The following is a 25,275-nucleotide window of genomic DNA, read 5'->3' as shown; positions in this document are numbered from 1 at the left end:
AGAGAGAGAGAGAGAGAGAGTCGTATGTGAGTTTTCACATACGCACATGTGCAACTCTCTGTCTCTTTGAGGAAGTAGGAACTAACACACTAACAAAGACAATAACGGATACTGTCAGCATCCAGCCATGCAGCCACTACCCAGAAAGGTAAGGCAGCATTGAATCTAACGTGGAGTTGGTGCTGACTTGGTCTCTACACTTGACTACTTTAATTTGTGTTCCTCTACATTGCTTTTACAAATTCAAAATACATTGACTCTTCATTTACACAGTATTTTAATTATCAACTAACATTAATACAACAAACTGCATTTCACATAGCATGTTTCCAGTTATGTCTGAGACATAGGTGAGATGCGTTTGTGTTGTGCATACAATAGCGAAAGTATCTGTTTAATATATCTGAATGTGTATGATAACAACAACCTGTCTCTAAATTCAGTAAAATGCAATTTGGAGTACATATACTGACTCTTAAGGTGTTTGTCACATTGTCTAAATAACTGAACTGTGCAAGATCATTTAGTGTGTATTTTAAGGCATTTGAAAATTGTAGACATTTGACACATAGCACCTTCCTGTCCTGTCAGAATCAAACAGTAAACATTGTGAAACTTCCTAGCTTCCTACTTTGAAGTCAGGTCATAAGCAGCTTGTATTGACCCATTCTTCAGCTTGCGGTTTGCAGTAGAATCCACACATCCTTGAGCTTTTGTTTTGACGTGAAGCTGCCCGAGCAGTCTATGAGTAAACAACAGTTTGCACAGTTAATCTTGGGACCTGTTACTGTTTTGGCTCCAAGTGACTTTCCTGACTCATTCAAATCAATAATGAGCGCTTTCAGACTAATGCTAACCTTGTTAGACTTTGTAGTATTTGAGTCTGATGGGTATATGAAACAAGCCCTATTAAAATGGCCCCAGAAAAAAAAATAATCAACCATTATCATTCAGAAGAAGTTAAGTGGCCATGCTACAAAGCTAATCTGATTGACACAACTTTCTATAATCACCAAAATTGATTGTTTAAGTTATTGTATGTACAATATACATATATTTGTGTATGAGCCTGTGGATTTGGTCACACTTTCCGACCTATGATAATTCATTACTGATACCAAGTAGTTTCTGTTCCACTCATTCAATCACAGAAAAAATGAGCTGTAGAAATCATTGGAACTGAAGATTGCCATGATACACATGTTTTTTTATGAGTGGATGTAAAATTGTGAATGTGCATGGATGCATGTGTTATTTTGTGCAGGTGAAGGAAAGCCAGCAAGTGAAACTGGTATTCTCAGAGCAGCTCAACAAATTGCAGACCAAACAGCATCAGAACACTGAGCTGCTGGAGGAAATCAGGTACAAAACTCTCAGAGCCTCTGCATGAATCCACTTGAGTCATGAGACAGACGGTGATGTCAATCAATACAGACATGGACAGTGAAAGCATGTTATGTGACATGTCTGTTGTGTGTTGTGTTTTTTTCTGTGTTACCCAAGGTCTTTCAGTAAGCAGCGAGCAGCTATAGAAAAAGAGTATGGTCAGGTGAGTTCACACAAGCTATTCTGGGCCACCAACAGCTTACTGGAACCTTTCATTTTTTACTGGAAATGCTCATAATTTATTGATTTGAGGTCCCATATCAGTACCTGAAAGCTGTGCTGTTATTTATTGCCTCTAATGATACCTTGTTAATAGTATTTGTGTGTCAGTATGTTTCATCACACTCTTATGCCATTCTATCTCGATTTTTATGGGGGTTTTTTTCCCTCGTCATATAATTATTTGAACTCACCCACTACATGTTCCAAGTTTCCTCTTTGTGAGGAAAGCTCCAGAGCTTTATTTGTTTGTTTTGCACCATTGCAGAGAATGTGTCACATATGTGTGTCCAGCCCAATGCTCACAAATGCCTGCCCAACTTAACAGGAGAAGAATTAGGAAAGTACCATGCCGTTTCCTGAAAAATTATATTTTACAAATAATTGAAATTACACAACTGAGTTGAACTTAAACTTTTGACCCCATGAATAATTTGATTGATAAATTTAGATTAAATTTTTCTTCTTTATTACAAGCAGAAATAGTATTCAGGCCCCACACTTTTTATACGAAAAATTGGTTGGTACAAGTTGAACTAGAATTATTATAGCTTTTTCTTTGCGGCTGTACCTCAGCACAGCTGTGCTTTGAGCTAAGTGCTAATGTTTGCTAATCAGCACTAATAGTGCACCAAGAACAACTGAGACTGAGATGAGGCACTCTAGAACACTCTTAAAGTGACATCCTTTGGTATGTTACCATTTGTGAGCAGACTGTCCTCTCATAAATGGATGAGGCAAAAATGGAACCGATGTGATAATGACAATAGCAGTAACAAGTCATTAAAAGAAACACACACACAGACACAGTCAGTAATGCAAGTCAGAATAAAGTTACATGAAAACCAAACAGAAAAAAATACTCTATCATGAGGCCTTGCTAGTTTTTGTAAGGTAAGGTATTGGTCTGCACCAAAATCCTTTTCACATCATCATGAGCGAAATAAACATCTTTTTATGAAAAGATTGTGTTGTCTGTCACTCTAGTTATCAAACTGTGTATAAGCATAAAGGAAGGAATGCATTTACCATATAAGGCTCATCTGGTTCTCATTTCAAGTTTAATTGTGTATTCAGTATGTACTGACTCCTCCTACAGCTGTGATCCAGTCCTTAAACTTTGCAATTTCAGGCTCTTCAGAGGTTGGCTGTTCAGTACCAGAAGAGAGACTGGCAAAGAGGGCATACAGATGCTGACACTTCTGGGTAACTGTACACACATAATGTACACAGCCCTCTCAATAGATAGAGAAAGTTGCTGCCCATGTGCTGTTAGTGTAATTTTAACACTGGTCATATGACTTTTCACATTAGATGATTGCCAGTGAACATATCTTGCTTTTCTCATTTCACACTGTCAGGGCCAGAAGGGCAAACAGGGCAGCTGGCCCTCTCACCGCAGGCAGGTGACAACATCCGGGATGACTCTGCTGTCGAGCGTAATCTGTCATCCTACCCACCGTCATACCATTAGCTAAACTTGTAAGCTTCATTTTCTAGCATCTGAAAAAGTAGCTTATAAGTTTGGAAAAACTGGGGCATTTACACTGAATTAACGAAAAGGTTTTGCTGCAATTACATGATGTGTTGATTACATGATGGGGTAAGCCCCACAGCAGGAGCTTGACAATAGCTACAAGTTAGCTTCTATGTAGCTCGCTAGAAAAAGAGTCCCACCTCTTGATCTTACTACATCAGAGATGTTTTGATATTTGGCGGACTGTAACCTGGCTAGTTACACAGAGCACCATCGGTAAGATGGAGAGTGCTGCAGCAATGAGACCTAAAACACAGAGATATGTTAGTGTTTTTTTGCACTTCTGATTGCCATGACTCATTCAATGGGTATTTTTTTGTGAAATAAGGCCTGTGATTGAAACATGTGGCTAAAATGAGACTGCAGAAGTTGTCAGGAGAATATGGGCTGTTACGATATCACTCACTGGTCCGTCTTTACAGGCAGACTTCACTTGCAAACTATTCCAACCCAAACTTTACAACTCATAGACAGATCAATTTACTGTATATGTGTATATAGTATAGTCTAGTGGTGGAGACATTTAAGTCATGTGACCGCTATGTACTGCTGACACTCACATTAGCTTTTTACTTCACTGTCATTTATGCTTCAAAATCATTAAACTTGTGTTCATCTATGAAAATTATCTTGCTGAACAAAGTGTGCAAGTATCACAAACACTTTATTATTAATTGAATTCAAATGGAAAAATCCTATAGACTTTTGGAGTCATTAGTTTCACACATATTTACAGAAAGGTGAGTGGATTGTGCACTGTAAGCTTTTAGTGCAAAATTTTAAAGACACTCTGCAATTAAAATTGACTTGACATTTAATGGAAACATGGCTACTGATGTCTGTGTTTACAGGAGTGTGTTTGGAGTGTGGCGGTCAGTGGTAGATGCTGTAGCTCAGTCTGCTGCATCACGACTTGCTGCTGCAGAGGAATACCGTCGACTGATTGGACAAGCCTCCAGAAGTCTTCACAACGCAAAGGACATCCGGATCAAGAAGGTGAGAGATCTCCACACAGTAGACACATTGCTATTAAATACTCAAAACGCACGAGGTGACTAGCTGCATTTTCATTTGTGTGACACACTGCGACCATGAAATGGTCAGACGCCGATGGCCGAAAAAAATAAATACATTTGCTTTGTGTGCGTCAGGGTCTGGAGCAGCTGCAGAGGGTCCAGGGGGAAGTAGTGGATTCTCTGCGGGAGCTGCACAGGATCAAGAAGCGCTACCACCAACTCAGTCACATTGCCAGTGTTGCCAGAGAGAAAGCTGCTGATGCACAGACCAGGTCAATGTGTGTGTGTGTGTGTGTGTGTGTGTGTGTGTGCCTTGTTTATAGAATCTTTGGTAAAATGTACGTGAGCCAAACTTTTATGTTGAAAAGATCCTTAGAGATTCAAAGAAGTCTGTAGTGCAGGAGTCACAAATTAAGTTATACATGCAGTTACTAAAAATCGATGATTAAATATTATTTAAAAAAAACCCAACAACAACAAAAACAAACTCACACACCCTGACTGGCTGTATTCTTTGTAAAAAACTGAGCTCACGTCATTGCACATGCACATATGGCTTCAGAGTTATTTTTAATGCATACCAGCCAAATTAACCGCTGCACTCAAAGTTTCCTTCCAACTACATTTTTTCAGCTGGACAAGATCTCCAATTGATCTTTTATTAAAATCCTTTTGCTACCACTAAAAATGTGAATGATTGTGTTTAAACAATATTACTTTACTTTAAAAAGATTCCTGTTGACATTTTGGCCTCTGCGTTACGGTTGAGATTATATTTTAAGACCCAAATGCAGACAGCAGAGACAGGAAATGATGAAGTGAAGATTTATTTGACAAACTGTGCTGGAGGGTGATATGGACGAGATGATGGAGGCTGCAGTCAGGCCGGCAAGGAGGGCTGAGTGGAGCCAGTGTGGAGGAACCCAGTGGAACAGATGAACAGAAGGCAGAGGATAATGACTGGAGAGCACTGTAGAAGGCAACAAAGGGAATAGCATATGTGCAGAGGTAAAAACGCAAAGTAGCAGCACCATGAAGTCACTGTATTAGACACAGTCTTGCCCAAAGTGGTGGAGAGACCAGGTAGATGAAGCCAGAGTCTGATGAGTTGATCCTCCTCAGGTGTGCCGCTGTCCTGCTGCTGCAGACCTCATAAAAAAGCTGACGCAGCATAGTGTGTCTTTTTTTATTCAGGATGCTTTTAACTTTGTCTTTCAGAGCCAGAAAGAGCGAACATGGGATGTTCCACTTTAAAACAGGACTACATAAGATGGCCACTAAGGTACTGACTCTGCAAGCAACTATGTTGTAATTGATTGATTGTACTGCATTTCCCACACAACGGAAATAAGATTTTAGCACAGACCAAAGTGATAGACCAGTTTGTTCCTGTCTCTCTCCTTAATGCTGCTGTGAGTGCTGTTGTCATGGTAGGTTAACATGGAAAGTACATATTACCAAACAGGAGGATCCTGCTGTCTGTGTATTCACAGGCAGACAGGACTGCCCTTTTATGGAGTTTTCTGTCCTGATTGGTTAAAATGGGCAGGGATACCACACTTTTTGTGTCTTCTATTACTGCATGAGCAGGGGGAGGAGAGACATGGGTTATTGAGAGACAGAGTCAAAATATCTAAATATTTCCCATACATCCTAATACTCTACCTGTGAGATGTCAGCATTAAAGCTAATTTCTAAACCCCACCCAGGTAACATGACACCGACAAGATCCACCCAAAGTAGTGCCAGACATTGTCCGAAACGATCCCTTTGTTGTCTGGCCAGCTTCCTCACATGAGCTTTGCAGTGGATGGGTTGGTCATGCTTACTATATTGTGGGTTCCAGTAAGAGTGAAGGGGCATAAACAAAAATTTGCAATTTAAAGATAATGCAGGAAGAATCATAGTTCTGTTGGCTGACATACAGGGGCAGGAGACTGTTTTGGCAAACATTTATGTGTCTAATGGGGATGATCAGAAAGGTTTTATTGACCTTGAAAAGATGCCAAGTGCCACTGGGAACAATAATGTTGTACTGGGAGGAGAATTCAACTTAGTGATCCACTCTGGCATTGCAGAGGGTTTGTAAGATTTGGGCACTAGTGGACGTTTGGAGAATCCTGAACTCATCTGGGTTTTTCAGCAATGCACAAGATTTATTCTAGAATAGACTTTTTCTTCATATCTTCAAATCACTTACTTCCTCTGTTACAGGATGTTCAATCAGGAAAGTTATCATTTCGGATCATGCCCTAGTGTGTCTAAATTTTTTATCACGGTTTGAAAGGAGACATTCCTCTATATGGTGTCTTAATTGGTCAGGCACCAACAAATATTGAGTGGTTAAGGTCAGAGATTAAAGCTTATTTTGAGATAAAGAGCCCCTCGGTTGCCTCTGCAGGGGTGATGTTGGAGGCCCTGAAGGCTGCGATTAATTATTATTATACAGGGCACTTCATATCACAAAAGGGTTAAAACACAAAAGTTCTTAGAATTAAAAAGTAAAATTAAAAAGGCCAAAACAGAGCTAAAATGTCACACGTCACCCAGTGGTTTGAGAGAGCGGATCCAATTAAAATATCGCTACAATAACATATCATAGCAGAAGGTTGAACTTAATCTATTTAGGAAAAAACACACTTATTTTGACTTGAGGGAAAACACAGGGAAGCTTCTAGCTAATTACATCAGACAGAGAGAGGCAGCCACTCTTATTCCCACTATTAGGTCGCAATCCGGGGACATAGTCACTGTGACAGTACATATTAATTCCTGCAGGGAAGGCATCGGGCCCTGATGGCTGCACAGCTAAATTTTTTCAGAGCTTTATGGTAGAGCTGGCTCCAGCCCTGATGGAAATGTATATAGAGGTAATGGAGGAGGGCATACTGCCACCGACCTTGAGGTAAGCACTGATTAGTTTGGTACCACCCAATGTCCTTAATGCAGTTAGATGCGAAAATAATCTCTAAAATACTAGCGACCTGGCTAAATAGGGTAATTATTTCTGTGATACATTCAGACCAGGTGAGTTATATCTGTGGTTGTAGCTCCTCTGATGATATAAAATTTATAAATATTTATTAATATGACGTGGAAGGTGGCTGAGGTTTAGCCTCAGACTTTACTGAAGATTTTGGAGGCGTATGTGTTTGGCAACACTTTCATGAGGTAAATTCAGGTATTATATCATCACCCAAAGACTGCTGTTCAGACCAACAGGCTTATTTGCAGGCTCTATGATCCTGTGATAGGATTCAGGAATTTTGGCTGAGAATATAGGCGTGGTTGTATTATGTAATAATAGTTGTGGTTGAGATTTTAGAAACCCAAATACCATTTGACCCCAGATTACTTGTGTTAGGCGATCAAATAGAACTGGATCAGTTCCATTTGGAAGGGATATAGGTTGATTGTACTTGCTGTACTGTTGGAAAACCTTAATAAATGTTAATCACAAAAAAACAAAAATCCAGATGTATCCAGGCCTTATTTTCCCTGTGTATCTGCCAGCCTGCCAAACAATCTCCACAAAGGCTCTCATTAATATACTGTATTGCTAAAGCTATCCTGCTGCCTAGACTTTCTTCTGTGTCAATTCTTCTGTTGCTCAATTACCAGCTCTGACATAAAAAAAGAGAAAATTATAAATTTGTTACTTTGTCATGTTCAAGTTTATGATGTGTGGTGCATTCGTCATTTGAACTAAAAAAAATTATTTTGTCTTTGTGCTTGTGCAGCTTAGCGCCAGGCAGACAGAGTGTGACAACCGTTTGACTGAAGTTCGTAATGAGTATCTGCTGACTTTAGCAGCAGTCAACACCCATCACCAACACTACTATACCAGTGACTTACCACATATTATGGAGGTAAAACACACACACATGCACAAATATGCTGTTACAGTTTAGGGCTGTTTCTCTTTGTTGATATGAGCGTATCATATAACAATAGCTATAAACTCACAGCCACATACAGTTTGTCTGAGGTTTCCACAATAATGTTGTTGTTTTGTTTTTTTTTACATTTTATACCAAAACATCATTTTTACCAGACCCATTTTCATGAGTGCTGATTTGTCATACATAACAAAACCAAGGCCACACATAACCTACATAACACTCAAGAGGCTAAAGGAAATGGAGGCTCAATAACATACATCCGTCATCATGACCGTGAGTGTCACTAAACCAACAACAACAACAAAAAAAACAACTGTCTTATAATGTCGCTTCTCTCATATCTTTGCAACACAGAGTGTCTTAAAGGTATAATTTTCTATACAGTTACAGCAATGCACATAAACTAACACATATAAGCTGTTGAACAGGACGCTTAAAAAACTGTATCCGTTGTGTATCTGATAAAACACTGACCACATCACTTCCTGACATATTGCAGGCTCTTGGTCTGTTGAGGTTGCACTGCAAAGTGCAAAAACAGTCTACTTTCCCCTTTTTCACTCCGAAGTCCTGTTGCAAAATATCTGTTTGCTGTCATTTTCTCTTCCTTCCTGATGCTAAATCTTCAAAAAAGAAAATCTGCCCCCATCCTCGTTTTCCTCATGATTGGCTGTCACTAACATTGAACTGCTCAGAGGTGCTTAGATTAGAAGTTGTAGAAATGTTAGCAGGTGATGATGATTATACATCCAAAGGGAATACATTTGCAGTTAGTATTATATTCTTATCTAACCTCTAGTAACCAAGATAGTTGCATAAGATCATGGTACAATTTGTTTGTCTAAAATTGCAGCACAGTTTACAGACAATAAAAAACACCCCACAGAAAACCCAGTAAAAAACACCCAAAGGCCCCAAAATGCCAAGGTTGAGTTGCAAATGTGTCCCCACCATGGTTTGATGACATTCATTTATAAAAAACTGGTAATTTCTTTAACACAGGAAACTTCTAGGTTTGCTCATCATGCCAGTTTAATTTCTAACTAGTTTCTGCAGGTCAGTAAACTGAAGTGCAACAATTTACATTTTCATCAATTCATCAGATCAGTCCAACTTTGGAACACTTTTCCTACATTTTTAGTTTATATTTAGTTGCCATACATTGCTTATAGAGCTTGATAAACAAAAATTAAGTGGCTAGTTTTCCATTTTAGATTAAATACCTTAATTGCTTATTGAGTCCTTATAATGTCTTCACACTACTAAAATTGAATGTCATTGTTTCTAATTTTCAGACAACAAAACATAAGCAAATTAATTGATATCAGGAAAAAGGTTAACATTTACAATCACGTGAGTGTGACAGAGAAAGCGAAACAGATTGTTGATTGCTGAATTGGTGAAAATTAAGCTACAACAACTTCAGTTTAGTGGCCTGCTGAGGAGAAGTTGGATAGTTAGAGCTCATTAAAACTGACTCTTGTGCTTTAATTTCCTCCTCAGCAAATGGACGGTGATGTTTATGAGGATTTGAGAAGCCATTTCACCTTGCTGTATGAGACAGAGATGGACACCTGTATGGCCACAACCAAACAGTACAACAGGATATGGGAGAATATTGTCAAGGTGTGTGTCTATGTATACGATGTAGTGTTTTTTGTGTTGTGTATTCAGTATGTTGATTTGTTTAAGGGTATGGATGTTCAAACACCGGGTTAACTATGGTTTTGAGTCTTGATGGTCTGATGGGTCTTATGCCAAATTCATGACATGTTGAGTCATTATCTCAAACACCATTTTCAACAACCAAACCGGTGACAGTCAAATTGGAGGTTTTCAGTTCAAAGGAATTATATTGGTGCAAGCTTTTTTTTGACTGTTTGCTTTTTACACACTCAAAGTATCCCACACTGGCTTCAGAAACCAGACGTTTCTCACTTAGTTGGTAGAGGGGATGGGGGTGGAGGCAGACAGGCCCGGGGAAGTCGACAGAAGGAAAGCATGGATGCGTAAAGTTTAAAATTAAAAAACAAATCAAAGAACAGAGAAAAGGTTTAAAAGATAAAAAATAAAAAATCAGGCAAGATATGTTTTCTGACTACATAAAGGTTGTGGACAATTCTAATTATGTAAATGGTATAATTAGAAGGAATAAAAGCAGGAAATTCAACACGTTTTAACACCTAGGTCTTCATTTTTGTGATGGTACAAGGCTGGCACAGGGGAAAGCAAAATAAACACATGCGGATACTCAGCTCTTCATATTGGCAGCAAATAAAATGACTTTGTTCTCTTTGAGAGAACCATCTGACAGAGCTTTGAAGCTGACCTTCACATTCAAAAGGCCCTTTTCTTTATCCATTTCAAGGAGGTTTGTTTCTGCTTGCCATCCACAATGTTACTGCTGCATCACTTCCTGATTTCCCAAACTATGGGGCAGGCTGAGGATCGCAACATGTTTGCATTAATCGCGTGTCAAAAAAATGAATGCTGTTAAGAGGAATTTGCATGAATGCATAATTATTGCATTTACTTTGACAGCCCTAATTTATACTGATTTCCCCTTGTTGGATTTCTGAACTTCATGAGCAAAATAAACTAAAGTGATATGTTAGTAGATAAGGTCACAGTCCCATGACGGTACTGCACCATTTCTCTATCACAATATTGCAAAATTCTGTATATGGCTGTATCCCTAGTTGGAGGAATTGTTCTGTCTGACTTTGTTGTTGTTTTGTCAGGTGACAAGAGAGAGAAATGTTCTGCAGTTTCTTCAAGAATCTGTCTCCTTCAGCAAAAAACCTGAATTCACCTTCCAGTCAGCTCCAAGTGACAAGGTGTGTTTGTATGATGGTGTGTGTAACTACTAGAGGAAAGGAGCTAGATTTAGATATCAGCGGTCTGGAGTAATCAGGACCAGAAGAAATATAAAATGGCATTAATTGGAATGGAATGGAATTAAAATGCTGTTTTATTTTCTTAATTAAGTGAAAAACTCAAAACTGTTTAACATTAAGTTTAAACAGTAACTAAGCATGTTTGTAGGTGTGGGCATGTAAAGGAATGGACATTATTACTGTACATTTATAATATAATGCAGTCTAGTGCAACAATGCCATGAACTACACCTTCGCAAATGACTGAAGGCACAGTCGCACAAAAACAACATGAACAGTGGAAAAACTTTGTTTCTTATACTTTGAGATTCACAGCAAAACATCATTGCACAGCCCCCTGATGTAGACGGGCACTAGTTTTAAAATGTTAAAAAACAACTAAAACTGCCATAAATGGCTCCACACAGCTCATCCAGCCTGATTCAAGTCTCTAGAAGCCGTGAGACACCAAATTGATTTGAAAAGATTGATAATATTTACACTACAGTCCAATACTGTATTATTGGGCCCGATGTAGATACAGATAATGGGAAGTAAAGAAAAATATGCACAGAATAAATACATTTAAACACATATTTTTTGCAGTCCCTCAAATGGGGTTATGAAAAATATATGTTAGTAATGGTGACAGGATATTTAGAGATTAACAATAAACATGTTTGTCCAAAATGACATCTGACCTTCAGCAAAAGCATATTTTTCTCTGCATGATGTTTTGTTAAGACAAAAAAAAAAATGTTTTCATTCTGACATGTATCTTCGAGATCTTCATTATGTCTGCTAAGCTAACAGTGTTACCACGTACCCTGTCTGAGGTGGGTGCAAGAGCTCGACCGTGCATCGAGAGTTTAAATAAAAAATCTCTATTAGGCCATTTTTTGTTGCTGCTTTTTAAGGTTTTAAAATAAGTCCCCATCCATGGCCATAGCCAGCTAAGCGGTCACAGAGGTCTAGACCTCAGTAATTATTTCCCTGTAAATATAGGCCTATACTTTTTTTCATAGAATATATAAAATTAGAATAAAACAAAAATATAAATGTATAATCAGGAGTTGAAACATCTTGTGAATCCTTTAGGCCTCTGTGTCTGTTTGGCGGCACTACTTTAACGAACGTGTTATTTTAAAAAGTCATGCACATCATGTTAAGAGGCTGTTGGTAAACTGGTACCAGGTCAGCTTGCACTCTGTTATTTCACAATGCCTCCACATGACTGTTGAAAGCAGAAGCTGCTGCAGGAGGATGGCTTTCAGACAGCTCTGACTGCTTATATTGTGTCAGTTGTGTTAGATGTTTACATTTAATGTATACACACCCTACATGTTTCAAAACTACTATTACTCCTGCTTTCTGTCTTAATTTAGCAAAATATTCAAGCTAACACAATATGTAATTAGTCACACTCATTAGTATAGCCTGATGAGGAACAAAAGCAGAGTAAACCTTTCAAAAGTAAACTTTTGAGGTAAACTGTTCCTTCAAGCTATTAAGAGAGTGGTATTCACAATGGGCTGTTGTAATGAGTTGCATTCTGCTGAAGTATACAAATGACACTTGGAATACTCTGGAATGAAGAAAAGAGGGAAGTTTCTCTGTTGTGCAGGTGTCTGCTCTGCAGGAGTTCTGTGCTTCAGAAGCAGAGGGGTGTCTGGTTAAGGAGGCCAAGAAATGGGCTTCAAAAGCTGCTAAAGACTACAAGATCATCACCCATGGAGAACGGGTCAGACATTGATTTTGTCATCCTGACATCTTGAAATGCATAAAACAATCAGCAGTACCAGTGCCACTCATACCTCTGGAGGCATTATGTTTTTGTGTTGTCCTTCTGTCCTTCCGAATAGGCAGTGCTGACATGTTGCTGATTCATTCTGGTCTTTGCCAAATATTTAGATGCTATGCCAAACCATTTTTTTGTCAATGGAACAGCCCTATAAGCTGTGGAAAAGTTAACTGTTTTGTGTTTAACTTGTGTTGTTTTAATCCACATTAGCAACACTAGACACCGATATTATTTGAAGTAACTGAAAAGTGTTGTACATTTAAGATTCCACTCTACTGTGAAATGTATTGTATATCTCTGCCATGTGACTCCTTCAGGCCCTACAGACGTTAGAGAGTCGTCTGAAGCTCTTGTCAGGGGAGACGGGGCTCAGTGTGGCGCAGAAGATGGCAGATGTTCAGGACAGCGTCAGGAAAGCAAAGGTACTTAAGTCTAAGTTGTTTTTTGTGCTTTTCGCCACAGGTAACATATCAGGTGAGGTGCCTCTCCCTCTTTCAATTTATTAAAGAAATCATATCAACTCATACATTTCCAATTAGAATAACAGAATCAAAAACTCTAAAAAGCAAGACGATAAAATCATTTGGGGCCTATATTGTGCAGCTAATGAGATTTCATCACTAAACGACTTCAAATGGATTTAGAAAGACCTGACTAACTGATGCTCTGAAGAGAGCAAGTGTTCAGCACGCTAAAAATTGAATTCAATCTGCCATCTGATCAGTTTACTGAAAATTCAGTCATATCTTCTCACCCTCAAGCCAGTGGAGGTGAAGGTGAAGTTTCATTGTCTACAAAACATTTCTGGAGCTCACCAGCAAAACAGCACTGCAACATTCAACTAAACAAGTGACAGATCTGCATCTTAAAGAGCGGCTGCTACTCTCTGTGTGTCTTGTAAATCAGCTCAGCAGGGTGAAGGCAGAGGCCCGTCTGGATCTGTTGTCAGGGATTGTCACAGGAACTGAGCTGTGGCTTCACAACGCCATGAACCAGGCAGAGGAGGAGCTGGAAAGAGAGAGACGCCTCAGTGAACAGAGGAAGTCCACGGAGGAATTTTCAGTATGCAAACACACACACACACACACACACACACACACACACACACACACACACACACACATACCCAATACATTATTAGGCCATCATTCTCCCACTGGAGTTCCTCTAATTGTACAGTGGAGCTTAAATGACAAGCATAAAGGGAAACTCCCAAACAATGTCTGGGTATGCTCCTGATGACTCAGTGAATGATGTCTTGGGTCTATGCCCGGACCTTGATCAGGGCGTCAGTGAGCTCTTGGACTGTTTGTGGTGGTACTTGGTGGCATTGGATGCGTGATACATAATGTCCCATAACTGCTCAATTTGACTTAGGCCAGGGGAACAAGGGGGCCAGTCAATGGCATCAGTGCCTTCTTGATCCAAGAACTGCCTACACACTGCATTGTCCTGCCCCAGGGGGAACCTAGCACCCACCGCACCAGTGTAAGGTCTAATGATCGCTTGCAGTCCAGCTACCATGGACGTTTACATGGAGGTCTGTGTGACCACCATCACTGACCCACTGCCAAATGGATCATGCTGGATGATGTTATAGGCAGCATAACATTCACCACAACATTTTCAGACTCTTTCACACCTGTCACATGTGTTCAATGGAACCTGCTGTTATTTGTGAAGGGAACGTGGGAGCCAATGGCTGACCTGCCAATATTGGTGTTTTCTCGGCAATGCTAATTGAGCAAAGCAAACCGTCTTGCAACTGCACATATAGATGTTCCATCCTGGTGCAGAACTAGCAGAACACAAAACTATGGAAAATTGTCTGTGGCTACCACATGTAAAACCGCTCCCTTTTGGGGGGGTGTCTTGCTCTTGCTACTCCATTGTGTTGTGGAATTTTGGCTCCCCTTCAGGAGAGGTGAAGAAGACTCAGAGACATCGCTGACTTAAGTGGAAGTAGTTTGTACAAACTTGATCATGGAGGATCAGAATGTCCTGGGAGAGTGATCATAATAAAGTGTTACCTTCATTTTTTTTTACCAGCGTATATTACGGCCAATAGGGGCGGCTGTAGCTCAGTGGGTAGAGCAGGCCGACTAGTGATCGGAAGGTCACTGGTTCAAATCCCGGCTCCGGGCAGGGCTGAGCTGCATGTCGAAGTGTCCTTGAGCGAGATACTGAACCCCACATTGCTCATCAGTGAGGGCCCTGCGATGAGCTGGCGACTTATCCAGGGAGTACCCTGCCCTCGCCATGAGACAAGGCTGGGATTGGCTCCAGCAGCAAAACCCCGTGACCCCATGGAAAGGGATAAGCTGTTCGGACAATGACATGACATATTACGGCCACAACAAAACACAGTTGGCTCTACTTTGTGACAAACAATATATTAAGGAAGGATGCCATACCTGAGTAAGAGTTCACAAAGAAAATGATGAAACTATGAAAATATGTAAACTCGAAACTCGATCTTAAAACGGCCAGGACTGCTTTGTTTGTAGAAGAAGAAGAGAGCTTCTCTTCCTCCCTGAGAACAGGAGGAGAAAACATTCTTTACTGTTGACATTTTACAGTGTCCCAACATCTTTGGAATCATTGTATATTGAACATCGAATGGTGTGAGCCAATTTCGTCATTACACCAATCAGCCATGACATTCATAAATATCTGCCTAATAATGTGTAGGCCTCACTTTTCCTGCCAAAGTAGCCTGGGACTCCATAAGACTTTTGAAGATGTCTGTGGTATCTGGCACCTAGATGTTAGCAGCGGATCCTTCAAGTCATGTTAGTTGTAAGGTAGGGCCTCAATGATACAGACTTGTTTGTCCAGCATATACCACAGATGCTTGGCTGGATTGAGGTCTGTGGAATTTGGAGGCCAAATTAAAACCTTGAACTCGTTATTTTTTTTCCTCAAAACCATTCCTGTACCAACATTTTGCAGGGTAGCTAGGCTTGTTATCCTGCTGATGGAGGCCACCGCCATTAGAAACATATTTGTTTGTTTAATTTACACCTGCAGTGCTTCAGCAGGAGGGACAAGTGTTAATTTTAGCCATGATTTCATCTGAGATTTAAAATCAGTATAGCAGCAGCACTTCTAGAGCATTACATACTTAAAAGGACAGCAGTGAGTCGATAAGAATTCCCATGTATTTAAAAACAGTCCTCTCTCCCTTTTACAAAGATATCTGGGCAGCTTCTGTGTTTTTTTCTTGGATTGAACTACACACAAGCAGTCACATTAACTGTCAGGCAAGACTCTGAAAGCCAATAGAGATCTTGGCAGTTGCTGATGTTAATTTGGCTGCCACATCATTGCCGACTTTACCATGTGCAAAAATGACAGAATAATTTGCATTCATTTGGGTTCCAGTTTCAGGGCCGGTCGTTAACATATAAACTAAATAAAAATGGTCCTGAAATTGAGCCTTGCAGGACTGCAACCAACAAATTAACACTGAAGTTTGTCCTGAGTTTAGGAAGCCAGTTTATTGTTCTGTAACCACTTTCACATTGATCTTAGTTACTACTGGTAAGATACTGATGGGTTTATACTTATCCACATCAGTTTGCCAGTCTGAGAGATGGGGACTACAAATGCAGACTTCCATGCATTTGGGAAACGTGATTGATAATTGACAAATAAACCAAAAGGGCAATGGGAGTGCTAAATGAGTTTGTATTTTCTGAGTTTGTTTTATTAAGTTGAATCCTACTTCTTTTACCTTTAAAGTCTTCAAAGTGCTTAGGATATTGCATAGCTTTCATTCAGGGACTAGGGACTAGTTGTTCACATTGTGACTTAACACTTAGATATTCAAATGTCCCCTAAGAAGACCCTCTCGGTTTTGCAAGTGTATCCTAAATAATTTTAGAATGTTGGACAGTTTGAAAGAAGCCAATGCTAAAGTCTTTGTGACGGCGGTGTTTGATGATCTGCCACCATTTGACAAAGGAGATGACTGTAAATTGGTGTTACCTGGATTGGACAGTTCCAAAGTTGGAGCCTGAGCATGGGGACCCCAGGTCAGCTGCAGTTTGCTGATTTAGAGAGTGGTGATGAGAGTAAGGTCGAAAGGTCAGGTTGTCTTCTCCTACCAGTGTACCCACCTGCTCCACCATCCTCTTCCATGAGGGAATAGCATTTCCATGAAGGGGTGTACTTGGTCTGAAGCAATGTTTAGGTGGGTGTTACATATCAAACATCCATCCACATGAATGGCAGGACCCAAGGAGTCCCAGCAGAACATTGCCCAAAGCATTACACTGCATCTGCCAGCTTGCCTTTTTCCTATAGTGCATCCTGGTGCCATCTCACCCCCAGGTAAGCGGTGCACATATGTCCAGTCATCAACATGATGTAAAAGAAAATGTGATTCATCAAACAAGGCCACCTCCTTCAGTTGCTCAGTGGTCCAGTTCGGATGGAGATGTACCTGTTGTAGCCACTTGTGGTGGTGGACAGGGGTCAGCATGGGCACACTGACCAGTCTGTAGCTATGCACCCCCATATGCAGCAAGCTGCAATGTATTGTTTCTGACACCTTTCTATAGGAGCCAGCATTAACCTTTTCAGCAATTTGTGCTACAGTCCCTCTTCTGTTGGCTTGGACAATCACAGTAGACCAGGAGCACTCAACAGGACCTGCATTTTGGCCTTTGTCACAGTAATTTTCCCTGCTTCCAGGATATCAACTCCAAGGACAAAATGTTCACTTTAATCAAACGTTGTGCAAATGGGAAGAAATATTACATTGACAAGGGACTATTTCCAAATTCATTCATGTTTGCTGCTCTATGTGCTGCAACAAAACAGTGTGTATGCAACTGGGTGTGTGTTTATGGTAATGAAAGAACATGTCATCCAGTGTAACAGTGTGATTAGTAGTTTCTGGACAACAGTTTGGCATATTTTTTTTTCTTCAAATGAGCAAAGATGGATGAACATCTGGAGGTTTATCCATATTGAGAGATGCCATATTGTATTATTCTATAGGTATAAGCAAGTATAGTCCAGCACACCATTTGCGTACCCATAACACACTGGTGTGTATTCTTTTTTTTTTTTAAGCAGGATGAGTTTGAGCTGACTGACTTTGAGGACTACAATGATGAGAATGGAGACATCTTTTCAGATCCTGTGTCAGCATCTGGAGTGTGTGTTTACCCAGCAGCCTGCAGGGTTATCTACAGTTACCAGGTAGGGACGTTTTTCCATCTTCAGAAGGTAATTGCTTGACATGGTGTTGTATGATGCACAAATGATATTATGGGAGTCTTCTAAGAGTGGTTTGTTGAGATTTCAGCAAAATGTTTAAAATACATTTTTTTTCCTGTAGAAACCTCACAATTTCAAAATTCCATTCAAAACCTTCCTCGTGCTGTTAAAATAAACAAAAACAAGCAACACTTCAACTTGATACTTCTATAATTGATCCATGACCAAGTGAAGTCATAGGCCAGAAACCCTGTGTTACACATTTACAAATCAACAACGAGAACTTAAAACCTGCTTAGCTTGGTCCCTGTAAACAGGTATTATGTAGAAAACTAGAACAATATTTCTAATGTCATTAAAAGCAAAAGCATCTTGTTTTAATTTATTTCACTGAAGAATTTGTCAGACTAACCAAAAGCATGTTACATCCTGTAGACTAGCCAGTCTGATGAGTTGTCAATCAATGAAGGGGAGGAGGTTCAAGTGATTGAGGAAGGAGACATGGAGGACTGGCTGAAGGTAACAGCCTCTCTGCTGTTAGACCAGTACCAGTATAATTTTTATACATTTTTTGAGAAAAATCCTTGATTTAAGAAATTCAGGACAGGTGTATGTTCTCCAATGTTTCTGTCCAGGTGTGTAACTCATGTGGTCAGGTGGGGTATGTTCCTGAACGTTGTGTGCAGTTCCTGTGTGTACCAGCAGAGGACTCCACTCAGCTGGGCAGTTTCAGCTCAACCTCACCCACTGGGAGCACAGAGAGGGCACCCAGCAGAGGTCAGCAGCATGTGTGTTTTTACAGTTATGCTGAATATTACTGTTGTTGCATATTGTATTTGAACACATAAAACCTGTTAAGTGCATTGTGCAAATTAATCATAAGAAGGTCATGGTATCATGTTGATAATTCAGTTTGACTTGACTTCAGGTGTAGCCAGAGCTCTGTACTCCTACCAGGCCCAGAGTGCAGAGGAGCTGTCCTTCCAGGAGGGGGCGCTAATCCAGCTGAAACGCTGTCGACATGGAGAGGTGTGTGTTATAATGCTGAAGAGTTGGACACGTGCACACGGGTTGACTACATTTAGAGGCGGAAACACGTGCAGACTTTGTAGGCCTTTGTAAGTAAAATCATAGCAGACATAAAAAGATTTAAAAAGTTACAGTGGCCTGTCAGGTTCAACAGTCAGCTTTAGTTTCAGTTAATGTGTCTTTAATCTGTCTTTCTAAATAATTAACTTGAGGTCATTCCATTTTACAATTCATTTTTCCAACTTTGTAGTTCTCTACACTGTTGTCCCTGCACTGATGCAGTTACTGACATGTCTGAACAAGGCCTGCTCATAGACTCACCCCTTCTAGTCGAGTTGTTACATTTTACCCATGATGGTCTAGTCTAGGGCTTTAGGGAAATACTGTTTGTTAGACACCGCTAAAAACAGAAATATTGAATAAACAACAGTATTAGTTAGCTTTTCTAAAAATTACCATCCTTATTTAGACATAATGAAATGAGCCTCATGATATACTGTTGAGACAGGCTCCGTTCCGAGCTTGAATTTTGAATTTTGTCAGTGGGTTTTGAAAGAGGTTTGCTCTCTGTAGCTGTCAGACTAAACTCCACTTTAATCAGTCTCAGATTTACTTCAGTATTATGTCTAACAAATGGTTTGGACATTTTAATATGAAAGCCACACAGAAGTCTTTAAGAGAACATTAGAAAACAAATAATCAGTAACTGCCACACAGTAGTACATGGATGGGAAAGTTTATTCTTGATCTTAATTCAAGGTCCACTCAATAGCTTTGTCCAGAGCTTTCAAATACCAAAATGGTCCGAAGTGTTTAAATTGTTTTGTGAAAGGAATAGATGGACTCATGAGCAATTCTGGAATTGTTAGTATTTCATACCTTCGTCCATTCTTACTTTATGTGTGTTATTTTAATGCTTTATCTATGTGATTGTGTTGTTTTGCAGGTGGATGATGGTTTTTGGGAAGGGGAGCTGAAGGGACGGATCGGTGCCTTCCCATCATTGGTGGTAGAGGTCGTCTATGATGAAGGGGAGGAGGAGGAGGAGGAGGAGGAGGAGGAGGTGAAAGTCTCTGTATGCTTTCTTAAATAAACCTGTAGCTCATGCTTCTCATTGGATCCCAATGCCTTTCTTTCTAAGACACGCCCTAATCTGCCACTGATTGGCTTACCCTTTTCTTACCCTTAACCTAACCTGTCTCACTCCTCATGCCTCAACCTAACCAACCCAACCAACAGGCAAATTCATTTAAAAGACCTTCTCCAGGTATTTATTAAACCCCTGAAAACTCATCTCTGTTCCTCACAATTACATATTTGGAGTATTTTTTTTCCCATTTAAAAATCTCTATGTGGTGTTAAAATGGCTTGGATGTAACTCTACAACTTTGCCTCATTAAGTATAAGAGGTTCTATTAATATGCAAATGGTCTTAGCCCTTAGTTCCACAGGAGCTGGTATGTACCAGCATTATTTGAAAGTAGGGGAACTTAGAATGCAAAATACAGATAATAGTTACATTTGCAACATAGCTTCCTCTGAATACAGCTCATTTCCCAGCAACATCTTATGAATGAGATGGAATGCCCCAGGTACAAGTTGACAGGATTGGTTCCTTAAGTTTATGACATTAAAAAACCCTGGCTGTCTGAATCTGTTTTATTTTTCCTGACTGTCCTTGGCAGACATCATTTCCGAAGCAGAAATGCTCAGCCATTGTGTTCACTGGTTATTTTGTTAATGATTTGAAAAACACTATTTGGGCAGGTTGACAAGGTTGAAAATTTGATTGAGGGGTGACTTTTATAGATGCTGCTGTGGTTATAAATATTATTCACTAACGCTGAGAGTTTCAGCCAACTTACCCCCGACACCTGCCCAACTTAGCCTAAACTGTTTACTAATTATCCCTGTATATCTTTTTCCCCCAGCCCCTCCCCACTCCAACCATGCCTTCCTTCTCTCCCCCAGTCCCAGTCCCTGCTGACCCTAACTGTAGTTCAGCACCTGGTGCTGCTTCCCCTAGCTATGTGGAGGACCAACAGCAGGTCTTTTGTCCAGGAGTTGCAGACAACACAGTAGGTGAGTGGTGTCAAACCTTACTGCAGAGTTTTTTCGGTTTTTTTATCTGCCTCCATTCCAGCTTTTCCCTTTCCTACATGAAATGCGTTACTTAAGGTGGTAATGGCTGTCTATGTGTCTGTTGTCAGAGGATGGAGGTTATGGCCACAACTTTCCAGATCCCCCCAGCAGTCAACTGAGACCAGTATGTGCCTCTGTCAGAGTGATCGAATGTAATTAAGTGCAAATTGAATGCATTTTCTCAAGTACTGTACTTAAGTACAGTTTCGAGGTAGTTGTACTTTATTTAAGTATTTGCCTTCTCTCTTCACTTTATACTTCCACTCCACTACATTTTGAGATCAAATATTGTACTTCTACTCGATTACATTTTTTGGATAACATTAGTTACTAGTTTCTTTGCAAATTTCAGGTTGCATCAGAGGCAAATCAACTCATTTTGTAAATCAGTTAAAAAGAAAACACTTATTCCAATAATCAGTAAGATGCTGAAGAGCAGATAAAACAATCATCTGACCCATAGCATACAGCACACATGTAAACACATGTACAGTTTACTTTTACTTGTACTTGTGATACTTAAGTATATACTTAAGTAATATTCAAAGACATAATGGTTACTTTTACTCAAGAATGACTTTCGGTACTTTATACAAAACTGTCCGCTTTTTGTATTTATGACTATTACGTTGGGCATTACTGCATGTATTCAGAGACAAAATTATGAAAGATTGATGAATGCTAGTTATAATTGTAGAAATTAGCCTCAAACCAACAGGGATCAGTGATAATCAACTCATCTTTCTCCTCTCTCTCTGGACTATTTTAGTGTCGGGCACCTCCTCCCCCTCCAACACGGAAGCCTTCACCTCCACATTGAGAAAAAGACTGGAGTTATGGTCAAGGTTCACAAGAACATTTGACATGTTAGGACCAAAACAACACTTTGATGATTTCTTTATCTGGTTATATTCAAATCAAGTGAACCATGTATTGCTACTCAAATGTGAAACTAACTTCTATTTGAGCAGAAACACGGTAGTTTCTTACACAGATAAGTGCACTAACATTCATTGTAACAGCATTGTAACATACACATTTAAGGATAGTTTTAATTAATTTCTAAAGCATTTTGTAATTGGGAAAAAAAATCATGAATATTTACAATTATAGCACATAAGAAAAATCAAGTGGTGTGTAGTTTTAGCTTTACTGGAAACCGCACTTTTGCAATGTTAAAATCCCAGCTTGTTATCAATCCCAAGGCCTCAAATACAGCAGTCTGGTCTGTAGCCACACTTTCGAAGTTCAACACTGTACTTGCTCCTCTAGCATCACTTATTGTACAGCTAGTACAGTAGTATGAAGAGCGAGAAAAGTCTCTTTGTGACCAAGAATCAAGATCGATTTTCTTTTTAATTGATGTAAAATAAGTAGGTTACATCACTTATTTAACTAACATAATGAGACTGCGTGTTATTGTTCTTTATGATCTTTTCCTGAACCTAACCAAGTAGTTTTGGAGCCAAAATGTAAAAGAAAAAACATGATATTTTTGACAATGTTAATAACAATCCAAAAGACATGGCATGATATGTGAACTGTCAGTCAATGAGCTTTACTTTTTGAGTCTAACTGTACATTGTGTATTACACATCAGGCTAACTTGACCACGGAGCACTTCACTTGTAATGCTGACACAAGGGAAGCAGGTAGAGTGTCACTGTTTGAATCACAAGGCTACTGACCAGGCTGCTGTGTATGATGTGATGGGAGTGAGACATTGCCGAGCTTTCAGCACATGACCCATTAGATCTAACAGGTAAGTAAAACAAATACTGCAGTTGCAACTGAAATTAAAATACAAAAACATGTTCCCCTTATGGTGTAAAGTTTCTTTACATTTGGTGGCTTTTTACAAATTGCCGAAACACTGTCTGAGGAAATCTTGAAAGGATATTAATTCCCTTTAAAGAAAACACATGGAATCCTCCATATTCCATAATAATCTATTTTTTTTGTTACAGACACTATAACATATAATTGAATATTAATGAATTGTATACTCTGTGGGTGCCTTTGCCAGTAGAAGTGCTAGAACAAGTAAACATTGTACCATTCGGTTCAACTACAGTATAAGAATATTTTATGATGTGACTAGGTGATGTTTTTGTTTATATTCTATCTCTACAGAGATATTAGCATCATTTTACATTTTAGTCATATTGAACTGTTTAATCTTTTGCAAAAAATATCCCTGTTTTGTATAACTGCTATCGTACTGTACTTGTTATTACAGTCACAATTAAATCAATCAGTGACAATTCATTTTACTGCCTTGCAGATTTCATGGTATAAAAAGAATGACATTTAATTTGAGTGACATTATTATGAGGTCTCAAGGAGAAATTAAGGAATATAAACTTTAGAAGGGGGGATAAGTCACTTAATACTTGATTTTGAAGTTGTATTTGTTGGTAAGTATCAATTTATGTTGGCTATTAATAACAAAAGTGACTCCTGGCCAACTGTTTAAAAGTTGGACTGACCTGCAGAAGTTATATTGAACCTACTTTTTAATGAGCTGCAGCAACTTATTCAATTTAGTAGCCTGCTGAGATGAAATTTGACAGAAACCAATTGTAAATTAAAATGGCCTGATCAGCAAAGGTTAAGCAGAAGCCAGGCAGATTGTATTAAAGATATGACCTGCTATCTATTAAAGGTTCAGTGTGTTAGAATTGGCCACCTGTTGAATTCATACTCAAAAAGTACTCACATTCTGTTGACTGAAGTGAAGGTATGAATGTTTCAGACAAAATGCTTAAATATTGCACCTTTAACTCTTTGATGGAAAATAGTGGAGTATTTTACTTGACTTTTCATTACATTTTGAGATAATCACTGTGGTAATCTGGGGGTAATGTCAAAGAAATGTCAAAAGTTTTACTTGGTAATTACGACGCACGTACCATGAAATTGTGGACCTATTAAATGAAGTGTTATACCAATAGCACATAGCACAATAGAATACATTTTTATAACATGTTGGTGTGATATACAATTCATCACTACCTGAATTGTTGACTGATGTCATGATTTGATGTGATCATCACATCACAACAAGGACAAAAAAACCACACTCACACAGATTTGAAAAGCATAGGTCTTGTATTTTATTTCATCAGAGTAAATTATGATACAGGTACATCTGCATATTTACACGTCCCTCACACCATGTTCATTATAGTCAACAGGTACTCTAGGCTTTGCTCACACTGTCGATCAACTCTGAGGATTATGGGGAATCATGAGTTTTGAAGCGTATCATCTTTTGTGGTTTGCAGTGGTGCTTCAGTATGTGTACTTGAATAGTTACTGATCAGTGAAATGCTTGACATCTCACCCTTGAGTATTGGAGTATTGCCAGGAATTGATTATATTTATAATAAACTGATTTCTCTTTATCATAGTGTGGCAACATAGTACATATATGCTGCACAATGAAAAGAAAAAAGAAAAAGCCTTAATTTTCTTGGACCACACAGACAACAGTGTTGGCGTTATTACGTGTCAGCCTAAAACAGGAATGAAGCTACAAGCAACTGCATTTGAAACTGTAGGAAGAAAACAAATCTCTTAGATGTACTGGATTTGTACTTGTTAATAGTCATACATTCATACTGTTGCTGGTGTTTAAACCCCTGGGCTGATAATGTCTTGGCCTTTAGGAGGCCGTTGTCCCATTTAAAACTTCATATGTAGGAAGCTTTGAAATACAGTCAACAACATTCAAGTAATAACCTTCCATCTAATTTCCAGGTCATCATCTGCAGTGTTAAGGCCTCAATGGATCTAAATGAAATGCTCTGCATATAATTTTCTGATATTGCTTTGGCCTCATTCATAGTCAGTAGTCATGTCACGGTTATGACAGTTTCATGACGGTCTTACACACACCCCTTCTGATAAAGTGTTGCCCAAAATGTATTGCCAAGAAAATTGTGCTATAGTTTTCCACTCAAGTCAGCAGACAATGTGTAATTTTTTCTATTATTATTCTGCAATAACATTTTGTTAATTGCAGGCATATTGGTTTGTTAATGGTTAAAGCAGACTTTAGTATCAATTTAGCATACCGTACTAACATATAACAATTTTGGATTGTATTCTATAGCTTGTCTTTCTTTTAAAACAA

General features: G+C 39.2%; 1 protein-coding gene across 9 annotated transcripts; it reads left to right on the top strand.

The window, feature by feature from the left end:
* On the top strand, positions 1–23,405 carry LOC119008070 (F-BAR and double SH3 domains protein 1-like). Of its 9 annotated transcripts, none has more exons than XM_037078108.1 (21): positions 1–148; positions 1,265–1,362; positions 1,504–1,549; positions 2,738–2,811; positions 3,994–4,138; positions 4,294–4,430; positions 5,377–5,440; positions 7,899–8,027; positions 9,564–9,686; positions 10,802–10,897; positions 12,561–12,677; positions 13,055–13,159; positions 13,644–13,799; positions 17,823–17,948; positions 18,402–18,485; positions 18,602–18,743; positions 18,895–18,995; positions 19,942–20,058; positions 20,927–21,077; positions 21,206–21,289; positions 21,907–23,405. In XM_037078108.1, the coding sequence occupies exons 1-21, from the start codon at positions 128–130 to the stop codon at positions 22,194–22,196; spliced, it is 2,406 nt and encodes an 801-aa protein (XP_036934003.1). In that variant the 5' UTR covers positions 1–127; the 3' UTR covers positions 22,197–23,405. The 9 variants fall into 9 exon arrangements, 6 of the variants coding, with proteins under 6 accessions (XP_036934003.1, XP_036934004.1, XP_036934002.1 ...); XM_037078109.1 differs by having other exon boundaries at positions 17,820–17,948; positions 19,942–20,052; XM_037078107.1 differs by having other exon boundaries at positions 17,820–17,948; positions 19,942–20,055.
* Positions 23,406–25,275: the final 1,870 nt, after the last annotated feature.

The sequence above is a fragment of the Acanthopagrus latus genome, chromosome 18 (genome assembly GCF_904848185.1).
Source record: "Acanthopagrus latus isolate v.2019 chromosome 18, fAcaLat1.1, whole genome shotgun sequence".
Lineage (NCBI taxonomy): Eukaryota > Metazoa > Chordata > Actinopteri > Spariformes > Sparidae > Acanthopagrus > Acanthopagrus latus.
The sequence above is the reverse complement of the archived record's forward strand: the minus strand, read 5'-3'. Positions and strand labels throughout refer to the sequence as shown.

Excerpts from the sequence above, each read along its gene's own strand:
- LOC119008070 (XM_037078106.1), top strand. The coding sequence starts at position 128 with ATGCAGCCACTACCCAGAAAG. Across the intron at positions 18,744-18,894 it reads AGAGAGGGCACCCAGCAGAG|GTGTAGCCAGAGCTCTGTAC; the intron begins GTCAGCAGCATG and ends ACTTGACTTCAG. Across the intron at positions 20,059-20,926 it reads AGGAGGAGGAGGAGGAGGAG|CCCCTCCCCACTCCAACCAT; the intron begins GTGAAAGTCTCT and ends TTTTTCCCCCAG.